The sequence below is a fragment of the Wyeomyia smithii genome, chromosome 1 (genome assembly GCF_029784165.1).
Source record: "Wyeomyia smithii strain HCP4-BCI-WySm-NY-G18 chromosome 1, ASM2978416v1, whole genome shotgun sequence".
Lineage (NCBI taxonomy): Eukaryota > Metazoa > Arthropoda > Insecta > Diptera > Culicidae > Wyeomyia > Wyeomyia smithii.
In genome coordinates this window covers 3,617,503-3,634,356 of record NC_073694.1, presented here as the reverse complement: position 1 = coordinate 3,634,356, position 16,854 = coordinate 3,617,503, and the positions used below count along the sequence as shown (strand labels likewise).

The 16,854-nt window shown below is 33.8% G+C and overlaps 1 protein-coding gene across 11 annotated transcripts in view; it reads left to right on the top strand.

Moving 5' to 3' along the window:
* Positions 1-16,854, top strand: part of LOC129733964 (otoferlin-like) — a 183,766-nt gene that overhangs the window by 66,624 nt on the left and 100,288 nt on the right. For 5 of the 11 annotated variants that reach the window (XM_055666704.1, XM_055666650.1, XM_055666747.1 and 2 more), the window contains exon 2: positions 16,061-16,356. In XM_055666704.1, coding sequence (XP_055522679.1) covers positions 16,278-16,356 — 79 coding nt within the window. In that variant the 5' untranslated portion in view covers positions 16,061-16,277. Of the gene's footprint in view, positions 1-15,543; positions 15,996-16,060; positions 16,357-16,854 lie in introns of all 11 variants that reach the window. The other 6 variants (XM_055666453.1, XM_055666398.1, XM_055695654.1 and 3 more) reach the window with 3 other exon arrangements.

Below are 16,854 nucleotides of genomic sequence, written 5' to 3'. Positions count from 1 at the left end.
TTTTTCCTCAAATGATCGGACGATTTTTTTCTTCTAGAAAGTTTTTCTATTTTTCTGTTTTTTCGTTTTTCTATTTTTCTGTTTTCCGTCTATCCAGTTTTGTATTTTTCTTCTTTACTGAGTGTTCTTTCTTTCATTTATTTGAGTTTGGATTTTTAATTTTTATGTTACTGATGTTCTGCTAATTCATTAGCTGGTTTCTCGCTTCTTATTTTGCTGTTTTCTGTCATTCTTCGTTTGTATTTTGGTTAACTTGGTGATTGAGTTTTGTTCAATTTTTTCTGATATTTTTTTTTTCTAATTCATTTCTATTTTATTGATTTTATATTCTCCTACTCTTAAATCATTGGTTTTTTTTATTTTTTTTATCATTCTATGACTCTGTATTCTCATGCATATTTTTTCGTTCGGGCTTTAATTTTTTTTCAGAAAATTTTAACTTTTTTTCCCATTTCACCATTTTCAGTCAACCAACAATGTTCCGCTAATCGTGGTTTTTTTTTGGTTTTCAATTTTCCTGTCTTCTCTGTTTCCCTCTATTGTTATATACTATTAAAAGTTTTACTTTAGTTTCGATTTCTGGTTCTTTAGCTTTGAATTAGTATTGTTCTGTATTATTTTTTTTTCTTATGCCTTTGTCTGGTGTTATCTGGTATTTTGTCTTAATGTTTCTACTGTTTTATATGTGTTTTTTTCTCCTTTTTCAATAAGTGGCTTATTCTGTATGACTATCTTTAGTTGTTCTTTTTCTCGTTTTTCTGTTTTTTTATTCTGCAATCTATGGTTTCAATCTACGTTTATTCGTTCTTCTTCCGATTTTTTGTTTGACATTTTCTATATGTTCTTACTTCTTTTCATTTGTTTGTGTATTTTGAGTACATTTTTGCAGCCTTCTCTCCAATGTTTTTTTTATATTTTTCGTTTGTTTTTTTATGTTTTAAAACAACTTTTTCTTTATTTCGAATTTATTTAGCTTTAATATTTATATTTATTTTGTATTGATATTTTGTTCAAAAAATGTTCAGAAACGTTCAGAAATTTATCTGTAATGTTCTTGAGATAACTCTAAAGATGGCACTAAAATATTTTTAAGAACGTCGGAAATTATCTAACCTTTTTTTCTTTATTTCATTTGATGTTGCTTTGAATTTCACGTACTGTGTGTTTTTTTTTCTTATAAATTTTAAATTTTGTCTTGATTTTTTTTTATTAGTTTCCTTTTGTTTTTTATTTTTTGTTTTCTATCTCTATTTTGTTCAATCTTGTTTTCTGTTTTTATGTTACTTTTGTTTAATGAATATTTCATTCTTCTCTTCAAAGATTTTTCTGCCTTTTTTGTTAAGCTCTTTCCTTTTGTGTTCTATTACCTCACTCTTTTTACTTCTTTACCTTACTATTATACATACTGTTTATCTATTTAAGTTTTTTTTTCCTCAGATGACGAATATTTTTTTCTTCTAGAACGTTTTTCAATTTTTCTGTTTTCCGTCTATCCAGTTTAATATTTTTCTTTTTTATAAATTTTTATTTATTTGAGTTTGGATTTTAAATTTTTATGTTACTGATAGTCTGCTATTTCATTAGCTGGTTTTTCGCATCTCAATTGCTGTTTTCTGTCATTCTTCGTTTGTATTTTGTTGGCTTTATCTTGGTGTTTTGAGTTTTGTTCAGTTTTTTGATATATTTTTTTTTGCAAATTCGCTTCTATTTCATTGATTTCATATTTCTCTGCTTTTGAATCATTGATTTTTTCATTTATTCTTATCTTTCTATTACTCTGTATTTTCATACATTTTTTATGTTCGGGCTTTAATTTTTTTTTTCAGAATGTTAGTCAAGCAACAATGTTTCGCCAATCGTTGTTTTTTTTTTTGGTTTTCAATCTTCCTGTCTTCTCTGTTTCCCTCTATTTTTATATACTTTTGAAAAAAAAATTTGTTTTTTTGTTTCAATTTCTGGTTCTTTAGCTTTGAATTAGTATTGTTCTGTATAATATTTTCTTTTTATTTCTTATGCCCATGTCTGGTTTTATCTGGTATTTTGTCTTAATGTTTCTACTGTTTTATAAGTGTTTTTTCTCCTGAGTGGCTTATTCTGTATGACTATCTTTAGTTGTTCTTTTTCTCGTTTTTCTGTTTTTTATTCTGCAATCTATGATTTCAATCTACGTTTCTTCTTTCTCTTTCCGATTTTTTGATTGACATTTTCTAATTGTTCTTACTTCTTTTCATCTGTTTGTGTATTTTGAGTACATTTTTGCAGCCTTCTCTCCCAATGTTTTTTTTTTATATTTTTCGTTCGTTTTTTCGTTTTTAAAACAACTTTTTCTTCATTTTAAATTTATTTAGCTTTAATATTTAATTATTTTTTATGTATTGACATTTTGTTCAAAAAAATGTTCAGAAACGTTCGAAAATTTATCTGTAATGTTCTCGAGATAACTCTAAAGATGGCACTAAAATATTTTTGAGAACGTTGGAAAAATGCTTAGAAAATCAATAAAATGTCCCAAAACTGTTTCAAAAATTCGCCAGGATTGTTTTCGGAATGTTCTAAAACTATATATTCCTAAAAATGTCTCAAGAATGTAAAAAAAATCTTAAATATATCAGCTATGCATAAATGCTTTAGAAAATGTCTCAGAAAGGACTCAACAATGTTACAAAAATGATTGAAAAGTGACCCGAAAATGATTCATGAATATCACAAAAATGTCATAGACGTTTTGAATATCTCTCAGAATTGATTAATTTTACCTAAGATGGGAAATGTTTAATTCAAGTTTGTCCAAGCTGGCAAAAAAAGTCTTGAATATATCACAAAAAAAAAACATTTATCATAATTGGTGAAAAATCCATGAAATGTACTAAAAATATCTCAAAAACATCCTGAAAACGTCTCGAAAATGTTTCAAATGGTACATACATGTATTTTTACAAGACTATACTGCTTCTATGTCCTTTCTGACTTCGTTTTAATTTTTTTACCATTTTATTTTGATTGATTTTGTTTGACTACTTTTCGTGAGTATTGATTTTTTAACTTTTTCATTGTTCCATTGATTTTTTTTGCGATTTTCAGAAATATTTTTGTTTTCTTTCCTATCGAATTGTAACTTTTTGAAATATTTCGTTAATCAAGAATACCGCTATGAATTTCTCAACTTCTTCTGACATTTTCTTGTCTGTGTTTTGTACCTTTTTTGCTAATGCATTTCGAATCTACGATTTTTCTTTTTCTTTTCCAGACTTGATAAAAATTTTCACTCGACTTTCGGTTATCAAACTCCAGTTAAAGATTCCCTTTTCCAGGTTTATTTTCATTTCTCGTACTTCGAAATTTGTTTCGAGTTTTGCTATAATTTCCACTTAATTCAAAATGTATTTTTACTACGATATTCAAATTTATTTAACGATTTTCGATCATATCAATTTTCCTATTCTCATTTCATGTTTCTTTTATTTTTTTTTAATGTTTATTTACTTCTTTCCTCATAATTTAACTTAATTTTCCTCTTCTTTAGTTGCAAATGTGACTTTTTTTTAAAATTTTTTGTCAATATTTCGTTTGTGCTTTTGAGAACACAATAGTTCTAATTCTTTCAAAACTTTAAAAATGTAGAAAAAGTTTTATAAATGTTGGAAAGATATCAACAATGTTGTGATAATTTTTGATTCAACAGCAAGAGCAGGATGTAGGTGAACGAAAAAATTGTATCGATTATTTTTCGCAGCAAATATGACAGCGAACAAAGCAGCTTTCGAAGGGCTGCTGCCAGACTGTGTTTGCTCATCTGCTGTAGGTAAACAAAGTTGGCGCGTGGAATAAATAATCCTATAAGCCTTTCTTTTTTTAGGTTATATTTGCAAAATAATTTGCAGCTGGGGAACGAAATCTCCGAATAAGAAGCTCTGAGCTTACTTTTCGTTTATCTGACTTCAATTTTAAACTTCGAAACAACGGGGAAAACTTTATAAAAGACTTTAATTTCGCACTGTTTCAAGTTCAAGTTCACCACTGGAATGAGAAAAGCATCTCCAAGCATTTGACTTCCCCGACTGAATTGCGATGGAATAAATGTTTGAATAAATACTTTTCATCAACTCCATCAACACATCAGTTGTCACGCAGAAACATCCGAGCAGTGGCAGAAGAATGTCATTGCCTTCGGGAACAGCATCCAGCTTCCTGGTTGTGCTCATCTGAGATAGCATAAAGTGCGCACATAAACTGCTGCTGCTGCTGTCTGCCTGGATGTCGCATGTCAAGATAGAGCTGCCTTCGGATGGTTTTATCGGTTTAATTTAAAAACCTCGCAACAGTTTCTCAGTGAATTCGTTGATTAACCCTATCTTCATCACGTTTTTGTGGCCATTCTTGCTCCGATAGAAGGGGCGATTATCCAGTAGAGTGGTTTCGCTATCAAACCTGAATGAAAACGTAATTTTGCCTTTTGCCTTGTCCGGATGCTGTATGGACATGTGCCCGTACTTTGCTGGACCTTAGGGTGGTCTTTTCCCCAACGGGTTGTGTTTTGCATTTTAAACTGCCGGCTGCTGGCAGCTCAGTAGTTCTCGGCCTACTAAAACATTCAACCTTCAGGTGACACTCGACTCGCCATTCAAAAGCAGGGCACCCTCTGATGACTGGGCGGAAACTCGTACGGCTCTCGGATTGCTAGGTTTTGCACATATCGTGAAGCACCGTACGTGACGTTTCACTGAAATTGCATCCGACGCCTGCTAGGCTCGGAATGTGTATATTGTGGTGTGGGTGCTGAAATTGACCATCTGATTGATTAAAATATGCAAAATCCAGAATAGAATGCAGATCTAGCAGATCGGACGCATTTCTCGTTCGTTCGATAGGAAGCACACAGAGAAAAAAAAACACTTTATCCTGTATCGATGAAAGATGAATGGGTAATCAACTGAACATTGCTGCTGAGAGCTAACGGTTTGCGCTGTGGAAATTTATGACATTGAGTGGGGAGAGGAATTTATGGGATTTTAAAACAAAGTAAATAGGGCATTTTATGATATGGGAAGCGTGGTTTTTTTTTTCTCTCTGAAAGTTGAGTAAAAAGGTTTCTATCAACTGGAGCAGCGTTAAAACTACACAGCGTTCGTTCGTGCGAATCGTGCAACATGAATTATGTAAAATCCTGGCCGGGAGCACGTCACAAAACCAGTTCAGTTCGGTTCGGATGGATTTGCATGAGTTTACAGTATGTGTTCGCTCGGGTCCATGCATGTCAAGGGGATGGTCCCTTTTTCCTTACTCCCCCTCCTCCGTCTCTGGTGGTGTGCGTCCTCGTGGTTCGTGCTTTTGTTCCGTGATTAACGCTAATTATAGGCGGTACGACCCTTCCAAAACCTACTTTGGTCCTCTCTCGGTTTCCCGTGAGATTTTGACCGTCCCAACTTCATCCAGTGCGGTAAAGCTTGGCTATGTGGCGAAATTATTTTAATTATAAATACGCGTACGCTGGGGGATTTTCGTTCGCCGAAATGTTTGGGTATTTTGAATATAAATGTAGGCGGAAAATAGCTAATCGGCATGTTTACTCGTACGAATTAGATATTGGGTACCAGGGTTCACACCCACGCAGAATTTTCCCTCGCTAGCCACTTTCAGGCTGATAGCTGTTATCTAGATGAGAGTAGTTATTTCACAAGACAATACCCTACTCACGTTCCTATGTTACCATAACCATTTTGCTAATCCCCTATAATATTTATCGCTAGACCGTAAGGCGAGGAGTAGTGAAGTCATTGACCAACATGTTCTTCATGGCGACCGTGACCAAGTTTGAGCTATAATCTTTTGGTTTGTTGAGTGTCAACTCAACTTTAAGTCCCATTTCTATCAATTAACTTTTAATCATTACCACTCGACCTTTTTATTTGATTTGAGCGTCATTCTACCACCAGACTAGTGCGTGGTAAGAGTTTGCATTGATCCTTTTGAAACATAGAAAAAGTTCTTACAATACTTAATCTTACAAATAGTTTCAGGACTGAAGCTAAAAAGCTTTTGTGCAATTATGATTTAAAGGATGAATTTGTTTTATTGAAAAAAAAAAAATTGTGGGGGTAAAACTTTTTTTGAGCAAAACCGGTTTGGTAACCGGAAATCCGTCAAGAAATCATCGAGATATGAAATATTTAAATGTGAGTGTTGATATTTACATGATTTATTTGCCATATATGTTCAATAAAAGAAAACAAGAGGTAACAAAGAATCATGAAAGAAATCCATAAGAAAAATGCAAATTCAAAAGCCGATTACCAGAAAAAAAAACAGAAAAGGATATGATCAAAAAAAGAGTAAAATAACAAAAACATTACTGAAAAAGACGTAAATAAAAACAGGAAGAAAACAAATAAAAAGCAGAGAAACAGTGGCACTTAGAAGGACAGTAAAATAAAACAGAAGAAGAATACATATATAAAACCGTACAATCATATAGACAAAAGACCGAATCAATTATAAGGATTAGAAACAGAACACAAAAACAACAGTTAAAATATATAGAACGAGAAAATATAAGAACGCAAATAAACAAAAGGAATCACAAAGCTAGCCAGGACAACATAAAATAGAAACACAAGCGACAAGTAAAAAATTAACGACAGAAAAAAAAAACAAATCAGTAAATCAGATTATTAAGACAAGGAAGCCTCGAAAAACGAAAAAAAAATAGGGAAAAATAAAGACAAGAGAAGCAAAAACAAACAGAAATGAGCAGCAGAAGAATAAACTGAAAACTTCAAAAAACTGTATCATATCCTAAAACCGACAACAATAAAAAGGAAAGCGCACAAAAAAACAGGACAAAGTGAACAGAAATACGAAAACAGAGCAAACAAAAAAAAAAAAGAATATAAAAGCATAAAAGCGAAAGGCAATTTTAAAAATGAAAACACATAAAAATGGAAGAAAAATGGAAGAAAAAATTACACCGAAACGAGAATGCAAAAACAAAAAGGCAAAGAAAAAGCAGAAAACCAAAAGAAAAAAAAAGAAAAGCAAAAAGAAAAGCAAAAGTAAAATGTTTATATTACTGTTTTGTATTTATAGGAACAAAACATCGTATCAATAGAAAACAGTAATGCAAAAGAATAATTATATCGAAAAAACTGCTTTAAAAATGACAAATTTTGGCAACATTTTTGTATTTAAATTATTTGACAATATTGCAGAGTATCAATATTTTGAACATTTTTGAAATACTTTCGAACATTTAAGCCAACTTTTGGGACATATTTGAGCAATTTTTGGAACATTTTTGATGATATATTTAGGGCATTATTTGAGGATTTAAAAAGAAATTAGACATTATTATAAAACTTTCAGCGCATTTCCGCGAAATATAACAAATAAAAAACATGCAATAGTAAAACAAAGTGGAAGAAATGGTTTAAAAACATAATAAAGATACACAAAAAGAGAAACAAAAGCGAAAACAATCCGATGAATGCAAAAACGTCAAATAGAAAAAACAGCAAAACATAAAAACCGATCATCACAAGGAAAATAGAAAAACAAAAAAGAAACAATGGACATGAATCACAGAACAAAGTTTACATAAACATAGAAAAATATTAAACTTATCAAATAAAAATCTCACGAAGTTATAAAAAGATAGTAGAAGTCATACGTAAAACAGTATCATTAAAACAGCAGACCAGACAAAGACAGAAGAAACCAAAAACAGCAAAACAGAACACGCCTTAGAAAAAATATTGAACAGAAATTAGAGAAAACAAGTTCGAAAGAATAAAACAATATCTGAGAATCAGAACAACAGGAAATAGGAGAAGAAAAGACAAACTCAACAAAAAAAAACGAACGAAGAGGTAGAAAGACAGAGAACAGGAAATAGAAAAACAAAAATCTAAAAGCAGGTACAGGGAAAACAGTTAACAAATTGGTTTAATATCACCGATGGAAAAGAATCAAGATCAGAAAAACCGAAAGAAACATATAAACTCAGATAACCCATGAAAGAAAAATAATAAAAAACTGAAATAACGAAAAACAGTGCAATAGAAGAGCGAAAAGGCAAGAAATGAAGAAGAAATCATTCAATCATCTAAAGAAAAAATTATAAGCTCATGAATAGCATAATAAAAGTAAAAAAGATGTAGAGAAGAACAGAAATATACAAAAACCGAAGGCCCGGGCGTCGGTGATTGGCACAACAACAGTGGCAGAACTAGACCGACGAAAAATAGGCGAGAATAAAAATAAGGGTAACATAAAAATAGAAAACTAGATTGAAAAATAAATCAAAAAAGAATATAAAAGAGAAAATAAACACATAGTTACAGAAAATCAGAATACCTGGAAGTAGAAATGGAAGGAAAAAAGCAGAAAAGAAAACGATAAAAAAAATCACGTAAACAATCAGAAAAAAAGAAAATAGATAACCAAAAGAAAAACCAAATAAACAGGATAGAAGAACAAAACATAAGAGAAGCGAAAAATAAGAAAAATGGAAAAAGAAAATAAAACAAAACAACCTTTCCAGAATAAGAAAACCAGAAAAACTAACAAGAAAAAACTGAAGAACATAACAACAGGCAAATAATAAAAAAAAAACAGAAAACTAGAAAGCCAACGAATAGTAAACAGGAAACTATAAAAACTGGACTATAAAACAAACAAGCGAATAATTAGCAAATAGATTGAAAGAAAAGAGAAAAACACAAATACAGTGCAACGAAAAAATACAGCAAAAAAACCAAAAATAAATAATTAAAAAAAAAAGACAACCATAATTTCAGTAAAAAGAAAATTATAAAATTAAGAACAAAAGGATTAAAATAACTGTAGAAAAAAATGAAGGAAAAGCCGTTCAATAACGAAAAAAAATTAAAATAGAAAACCAGATAGAATGAAAAAGAAACAAAAAAAAACAGCACGAACAACAGAAAAATAAAAACAAAATATCAAAATGAAATAGAAAAGAAGAGAACGAAATAAAACACGCAGTAACAGAAATCAGAGCAATAGAAAATAAAAACACAGGAAAGAAGCCGAAAACTAGCAAAAGAAGAAAAGGCAAAATTAACATAACAAATTAGAACAAAAGAAAAAGGATAACCAGAAAAAACAGATAAACAGGGGAGACGTACAGAACATTGGAAAAACGAAAAAAGTAGGGAAATTGGAAAACGTAAAAACAAAAACTCTTTTTATTATGAAAAATCCAGAAAGACCAACAAGTAAAGAACGAGAATTGTAAACAGGAAACTACAAAAATTGAATTATAACACAAAAAGTGAAGAGTGAACAAACAAAACGCCAAAAGAAAAGAAAAATGCATAAACAACAGATATTTTGCAGATACAAAAAAAAACAGAACAAATAAGAACACAAATACACAGTGACAAAATACAGCAGCTAAAAAAACCAGAAATAAATAATTAGAAGAAAAAAAATCAGGCAACCATCAATTTGAGAAAAAATTAGAAACACAACACCAAAAGTAATAAGAAACATAACTGTAGAAAAATAAAAAAATAAGCCGTTTAATAACAAAGAAAAAGGATTTAAAACAGATAACCAGATTGAATGAATAAGAAAAAGAAAAAAAGCAAGAAAAATCGAAAAATAAAAAAAATCAAAAATAGAAAAACAGATAAATAGGAGAGACGACAAGAACATTGGAAAAACGAAAAAACAGGGAAATTAGAAAATGAAAAGGTTTTTTGCTAATATTTGCGTCTATATTGAGAAAACCAGAAACCCAACGAACAAAAACAAAAGAACAGGTAAACAATAAAAGAGAAATAAATAGAAAATATAAGAGAATACTAAATTATAAAACAAAAATCGAAAAGTACAGAATAGCAAAAACAGAAAAGAGAAAAATGCAAACAAACAAACAAAAGAACTAGAAACACTTATACAGAACAACGGAAAAACACTGCAAAAGGAAACAAGAAATTAATAATAAGAAGAAAAAAAGTAAGGAAACCACAATTTTAGATGAATATGAATGCGAAGAACAGAAACAAAAATAAGAAGCGAAGAAAAACTGTAAAAAATAACAAAAAAACGTTCAATAATTGAACGGAAAATCATACAAATAAGAAGAAGAAAAAACAAAAAAACAGGAAAGCAATAACTCAAAAGAACGAAGGAAACAAATATGAGGAAGAAAAAAATCAAATACTGAAAACAGAAAACCAAAAAACCCAAAAACAAAAAACCAGACAGAAGAAAAACCTAACAATAGATAGAAAAACCAATAAAAAAATAGGAGTGAACACTAAAAAAGAATGAAAAAATCAGAATAACAGAAAATTGGAACAGAGGAAAGAAGCAAAAAAGTCAGCAACAGAAACACATCACACATTAAAATAATAAAATGAAACTGAGAGATAGTACAATAGAACTACAGAAAACCAGGATAACGAATAATCAGAAGAAAAGAAAGTTTTTTTTTTCAATAAAAATTGGCAAAAAAAATACTACGATCAACAAAAAGATAAAAGATAATAATAGTTTGAAAAAAAAATGCACAAATGAATGGGAGGATGAAAACCCAGAAAACAAAATAAATATTAAAAGAGAAAACACCAAATCAAAAAGTAAATAATAGAAACAATGGAGCAGCACAGGTTGGCAAAATTGGCTGAAGACACAGAAAACCAGAGTAGCAAAAATATTGATGAACTTGAGAATATAAATACAGTTAAATGAAAGCAGAAGAACAAAATTAAAAACATCAAGACAATAAGCAGAAAATGAAAATTTGAATTTTTATTCCAATTTTGTTTGTACGTGTTCTGATATTTTTTTTCCCTAATTTTATATTTTTCACTCTTTCGCCTTTTTTCTGACTTTGTATGCTGTTCAATTAGTTTTACAATATTTTACAGTTCTCAATTTGGTCTGATTGATTTATTGTTGTAGTTTCAAATTCAGTTTTTCGAAATTGATTTATGTTTTGTCGACTTTGTTTAGCTGTAATAAATTTTTGAAGATTTAAATAATAAGTATTTTTATTGACTGGTTTACTTTTCCAGCTACTGTTTATGGCCTATTCTGTTGTTTGATAACCTTTACCTGATTTATTTACGAGTTACAATCATGTTTTGTTTTTAAAACATTGTTCCCCTTTCTCAGCCATTATTTGATTTTTGATTTTTTTTTTTTTGCCTTTTATACTCTTGTTTTGCTGTTTGTTGACCTGTTTAAATTTTTAATTGTTTTAAGTATTCTTGATATATTCGTAGATTTGTCTATCTTATTTCCATTTTTCTGTTATTTGAAAATTATGTACTACTTATATTCATGTTTTTTTTTATATTTTCAATTTTAGACTTGACTTTCAATTTTTGTATAGTTTTTCTGGTTCTAATTTTTGATTTTCGAGTTGCGATTTTTGAATTAAATTTTTTAACTATTGATTTAAATTTTTAAATTTTAAGATAAAAACAATTTATTGTGATATTTTAAATGTCCTTACCTTTTCACTCTTTAATTTCTAGCTTTTAAAGTTCTGGTTTTTTTTTTGTTTGCACAACAACGGCACAATAATGTTTAACGGCGCCAGTATATCTAGTATCTTAATTTTAAATCATCATATGAATTAAGAAAAACCTTTTATTCTCGCTGCCGACTACGAGCTAAAATTAAATCTAAAATAAAACGAACATGTTCTTTTAACCAGTGATTCTGAGTTACTGTTCGTTCAAGTAGCGATATGGTGTGTGCCATTGAGAATTCTGACTTATTAAGATTGATTTTTTTTATCCTAAATATTTTGAATTTCTGAAGTGTTTCAAGAGTTTTTTTCCTTCGAATGAATTACTTCATTCCAACAACAGCAGTCAACTGTAAGCGTCAAACAACATAAGGAATCCCTCTAGCGTGTGGCCTCTTCGTGATTACCAATTATTTAGCAGCCAGTTGCGAGCTTTACGATGGCGATAATTATTGCGCTAGTATGACAAAAACAAAGAAACATGATATTATTCGCTTTCGCTTATTCTTAGAATGCCTCACAGCCCCCCGCAGTCGAAGAATGACTGTTTTAATGGGCAGGTATAAATAATCGAAATAAATTCGAGGCCATGTTATGTTATTAGGTTACGCTTTAATGCGATGGTTGTAGCAAAAAAAAAGCCGGAGCCGAAGCTTTCTTTCCTAGTAGATCAGCTGGAGGCCGTACAACTTTAAAGAAAAATAATCAGCTTGCTTTTACAGATTTGCAATTTGATTTTCCGACCATGAACAGTAAAACGCAGGCGTTGTCCAGCCAGTGTGCGCAAAATGCACTCTTCCATACCAGTGAAAAACTACATTGTTACCCCTTAATACGGTTGCCCTCCATCAAAGCCAGAAGACATTGGGAAACGGAAATATTTTTCCGCTTCTACTTGGTGCACACCAAGAATGCCGTCGTCGTCGTCGTCGTCCTGGACCGCAAAAGAAAATATTTTACGTTTGGTCTGGGCCAGGAATGTTTCGGGCAAATGCCATCAACCCACCGAATGGTGGAAAGCTTTGTGAAAATACCGTCCATTCCATCAGCTAGCAAGCAACGCCGCTGTTATTGTTATTGACTGATCTGTCAGTTATGGTTCGTAAATCATGGCACACTGCGGTGCTGCTGAAAAATTAATTTCATAGCTCACGATATTGTTTCCGCTTTAACAACAATCGATCGAATCTCCATCTGTGGTTTCTTCACCCGCAGCGAAACTCCTCACGAGGGTATTCTCGAGAGGGCACATCGTACAGTACACACACCTGCTGAGAAGGCGGCGCCCTGTTCACCTTGAAGGTGAAAGCTAAGATGCGAGAAACATTTCATTTCTCGTTCTGGTAGAATAAAAGAACACGTGCATCCCAGTAGGCTACCATCCTAATCCGCGTGGAGCCTGCTGAGCCGCGCCGTGCGTAGTGGATAGAATTCGATATTTTCCATCATTTCGAGAGATCGTATCGAGATGATGATGGGGGATGAGTGGCGTTTTTTTTGTTTGGTTTAGCGAGCAAAGAAGAAAAGCTAGGACCCAGATGAGGGGGCGTAATTGGTTGGTGGAAAGATAAGAGTACCACAGGTTTTATGACTTCGTTCGATTACTTTTGTTTAATTTTCGCACCATCAAATGGGTGCTTGGAGCTTCAGAGCCCTACGACGACGTGTTTATCGATCAGCGTGATTTAGCAATTTGTACTTCAATTACAATTCGCGTCATTGTATTCGAGTGTGCTTCAACTAAGAAAATTTTTTTGATTGTATTTTTCAACTTGATGTTGTGGGAAACAAGGCACCTCCATCGTTTGAAATAAGGAGAGGACGCATGGTTATTTTCAAATTCCAGCCTAAAAATTGCAAACCATTAGTCAAGCTCTTAAAGCAATACCCAGCAGGCGTGTGCCTTTGTGTCAATTCCACAAACTAGCAACAGAAATAAACTGAGAGCAGCAGGCACGATTTGTCTTGTCTGTTAAGGTTACTTTCCATGGCAAACTGGATGGAAGTGTTTGACAGTATCAAAGAAAAGCGGAAGATGCGGCGAAATAAATTACCGCCATCTGCTCTTATCAATCAAGTCCGGACTTAATTTTTGTAGATTATTTTATACTTTCAGGTATAACTTTTGGCATTTGGTACCATTAATAACCGAAGTAACTTGCCCGACAGATTGCAAACCAAATTGAGTTTCCCCTCTCTCTCTCTCTGGTGGGACGAGCTTATCGTATTTTGACTTGTTGCCAGTTGCCATTTATCTCCACTAATCTCCGGCTAAAAGATCGTTTATTTATTACCGGCCTAAAGTCGCTGCTCCATTGTCAGATGAAAAAACCCCAGGATGGGAGAAAATAATCACGTAATATCAATAGGCGACGACCCCCCGCTATTTGGGATATGGAGATAATTAAGAAATAAACACTTAACGTTTTCCCCCCGTCAGCTCGCAACAACTAAGTCATCAATACCCTCATTAAACAAACGGTTTTCCTGTAGCTTTTTCCCTGCGGGGGGAAGAAAAAAGACTAACATTCGATGCAGGCATTAGGTTGCATAGCTGCCTCCTCAGTTGTCATGGAAGCGCAAAGCATTGTGTTGTCTAATAGAGAAGGGCACTGACAGCGAGACGAAGACGTCTATAATAGAGACATTAGGCAAGTTTGCAATTAACAGACAGGAGCCATATAAATGTAAAGAGGTGGTAAAAGTTTCATGAGTTTGCGTTCGTTACTTCTATGTGCAGTGCTGCTTTTATGGTCACATCATTCGCACACAGCTCGGTTATGGTTTAAAAGCGGAAGTCTTATGCCGTGACGATGTTGAAGTGCTGCACTCTTTATGTGAATAAAAATACTTGTTTTTTTCTTCATCTATAGCTTATTTGACACGGCACAAATACAATTCAATGTTTAACGGCGCCAATTATATCTGGTAGCTTACTTTCTAAAGTATCTTAATAACTAAAAGCAAATTTTTTATCCTCGCTGCCGACTACGAGCTGAAACTAAATCTAACTTAAAGCTAGAATATTTTGCATTAAAAGCACAGGTTTGCTGTTTGATGGTTTTCATTGCCATAGGTAAGCAGCATATTAAATTTGTTTCGCTGCTAGGCCAAGATATTACGGACTGGCATATTGGGTTGTTTCCATCGGGCCTTGAGAGTATCGTGCGGGTCTGATTGCTGTTTCCGGATACGGGGTCTTAACGTGTTCTTGTCGTTTGGTTGGATGTAGGCGGAAGGGGATATGACTAAGCTGGGGTGTGGATGGATTTCAGGAAAACGTATATAAGGGACATGTAGGATAGGTCACGGCTCGCCAAGACATCACGAACAGGAACAGCCGGCTGCCTACCTTCGGCCTGCAGGGAAGCTATTAATCTAGACCTGGCGTCACGGTGTACAGGGCATGACCAAACAACGCCCAACACGACGGAGATGCGCGTCAAATCTATAGTGATTGGACATAAGCCGGGACATCACGCAAATGAAATCCCGACCTACATCCAACCCCATGAACCACGGGTTCGTCGATACCTTGGGGATTATGGAATGTAACCACCTTCCCAGTTCCCCCTTGGTCCAAGAATTTTGCCAACTGATGATCGTATTCTGACGTACAAATGCGAAAAATTCATCAAAGGCAATTGGTCTTTCATAAATATCACCGTTTGTTGCGCCACCTTAGCCAAAGAGTCCGCTTTCTCATTGCCCGGTATCGAGCAGTGAGAAGGGACCCACGCTAAGGTAATCTGAGTAGATTTTTCGGATAAGCACTAAGATGTTCCCGTATTTTCCCCAGGAAATACGGAGAGTGCTTAACATCTTTCATCGATCGGAGAGCCTCAATGGAACTGAGACTGTCCGTAAAGATGAAATAATGGTCCGTGGGCATTTTTTCGATAATCCCTAGGGTGTACTGAATTAATATAAAAATACTTCTCTGGTCCTTTATTGATTTATAATAATAGCTGATTCGCACCAGATTATCACAATAATTAACTACAAGCATTTTCCTTTCTCTCTCTCATTACCTGTTCTAGACCAACGTAGAGACCGCTAATAGCAGGAGAACCCCAAAACCTAAGTGTGTGCCATTACCACCACATTGCACCACGGCGACCGTAACGCTTGCGAGGGATAATTAAACGCAGAACACGCAGGAGGCTATGGAAACCACGACCAGAGCGAGCATCGGGTGAAAGTGCAAATCGGCGTAAAATATCGCGCTGCTATGATGTGTAATCGAAAACGGGGCAGTAGGCGGTGGTGAAAAAAACAGCGCCATTATTGCCACACGAAGCTACGGCGGTGTGTTATCGGTCGGTCGGTCGAGTGCCGGTGGAGTGTTTATCGGTGATTTTCGGGTGGGTGGACAGCTGTTTGGATAGTCAACAGCAGTGCGTCACAGCAGTGAGTGGTTTTTCCGGCCCCGGGTTCACTTTGAAAGTGATGGGTTGCGGTGCATCCGTGAATCGAGTGAAGTTTCCAGCTGGTGTGACATTTCGCGATACGATTTGTTTTCCTTCTTCATCTATTGATTCTATTCTTTTACTGTAGATAAATATTTACTCTCGAAGCATGGATACGAGTGACAGGGAAGCGGCAAAAAACTCTAACCAAACATTTGTTTAACTACTATCAGAACCATCAGCAGCTGTCAGTTTGTGTGTACTAACAAACGATGACAGCAGCCGATTGAACGTAGAAACACAGAGTCGCAACAAAACACGAGCAAACATCGTAAATCAGGGACCAGAAAACTTCAGGCCCAAACATGTCTCTCACCGTGCGAATCAACAAGTTCCAGCTGCCGAAGGCAAAATCCAACCTGCTCGGGCGGGTTGAATTCCGAGGTGAGTATTTTTTTTTGCTTCACTTTTCGCGTTGATAACGTAACAGTTTTTATGTTGCTTTTACCATTCAGACCGTAAAACTTTCTAATTGACTCGACCGAATTACCCCTCGGCATCAAGAATGTAAAGCCATTAACTGTATCATTAAAGGAAGAAGTTCAATTAAACGTAACTGCAGTTTGCTACCAGTTTTGCGAGTCGAGTAGAGAGATACGACTCGTGGCTGATGGATTCTAAGTTAATCCTATTTATTTTTGATGCAGGACTTCGTCTTAGTTTTTTTTCTATAATGAGGCACATTCTGTGAAAGCTAGACTCACGGGTTGCTGCGATTCGAAGCACGACAATCTGATGGGAAAAATCAATGTTCTTTGAAGTTAAAAATATAACACGGCCTCGAATTGATCGTGATTATTCGCACCTGCCAAACAGTTTTTCGATTGTAGGGGGCTGGCTGTGAGGCATTCTAAGAATAAATGCGAATGCGAAATATATCAT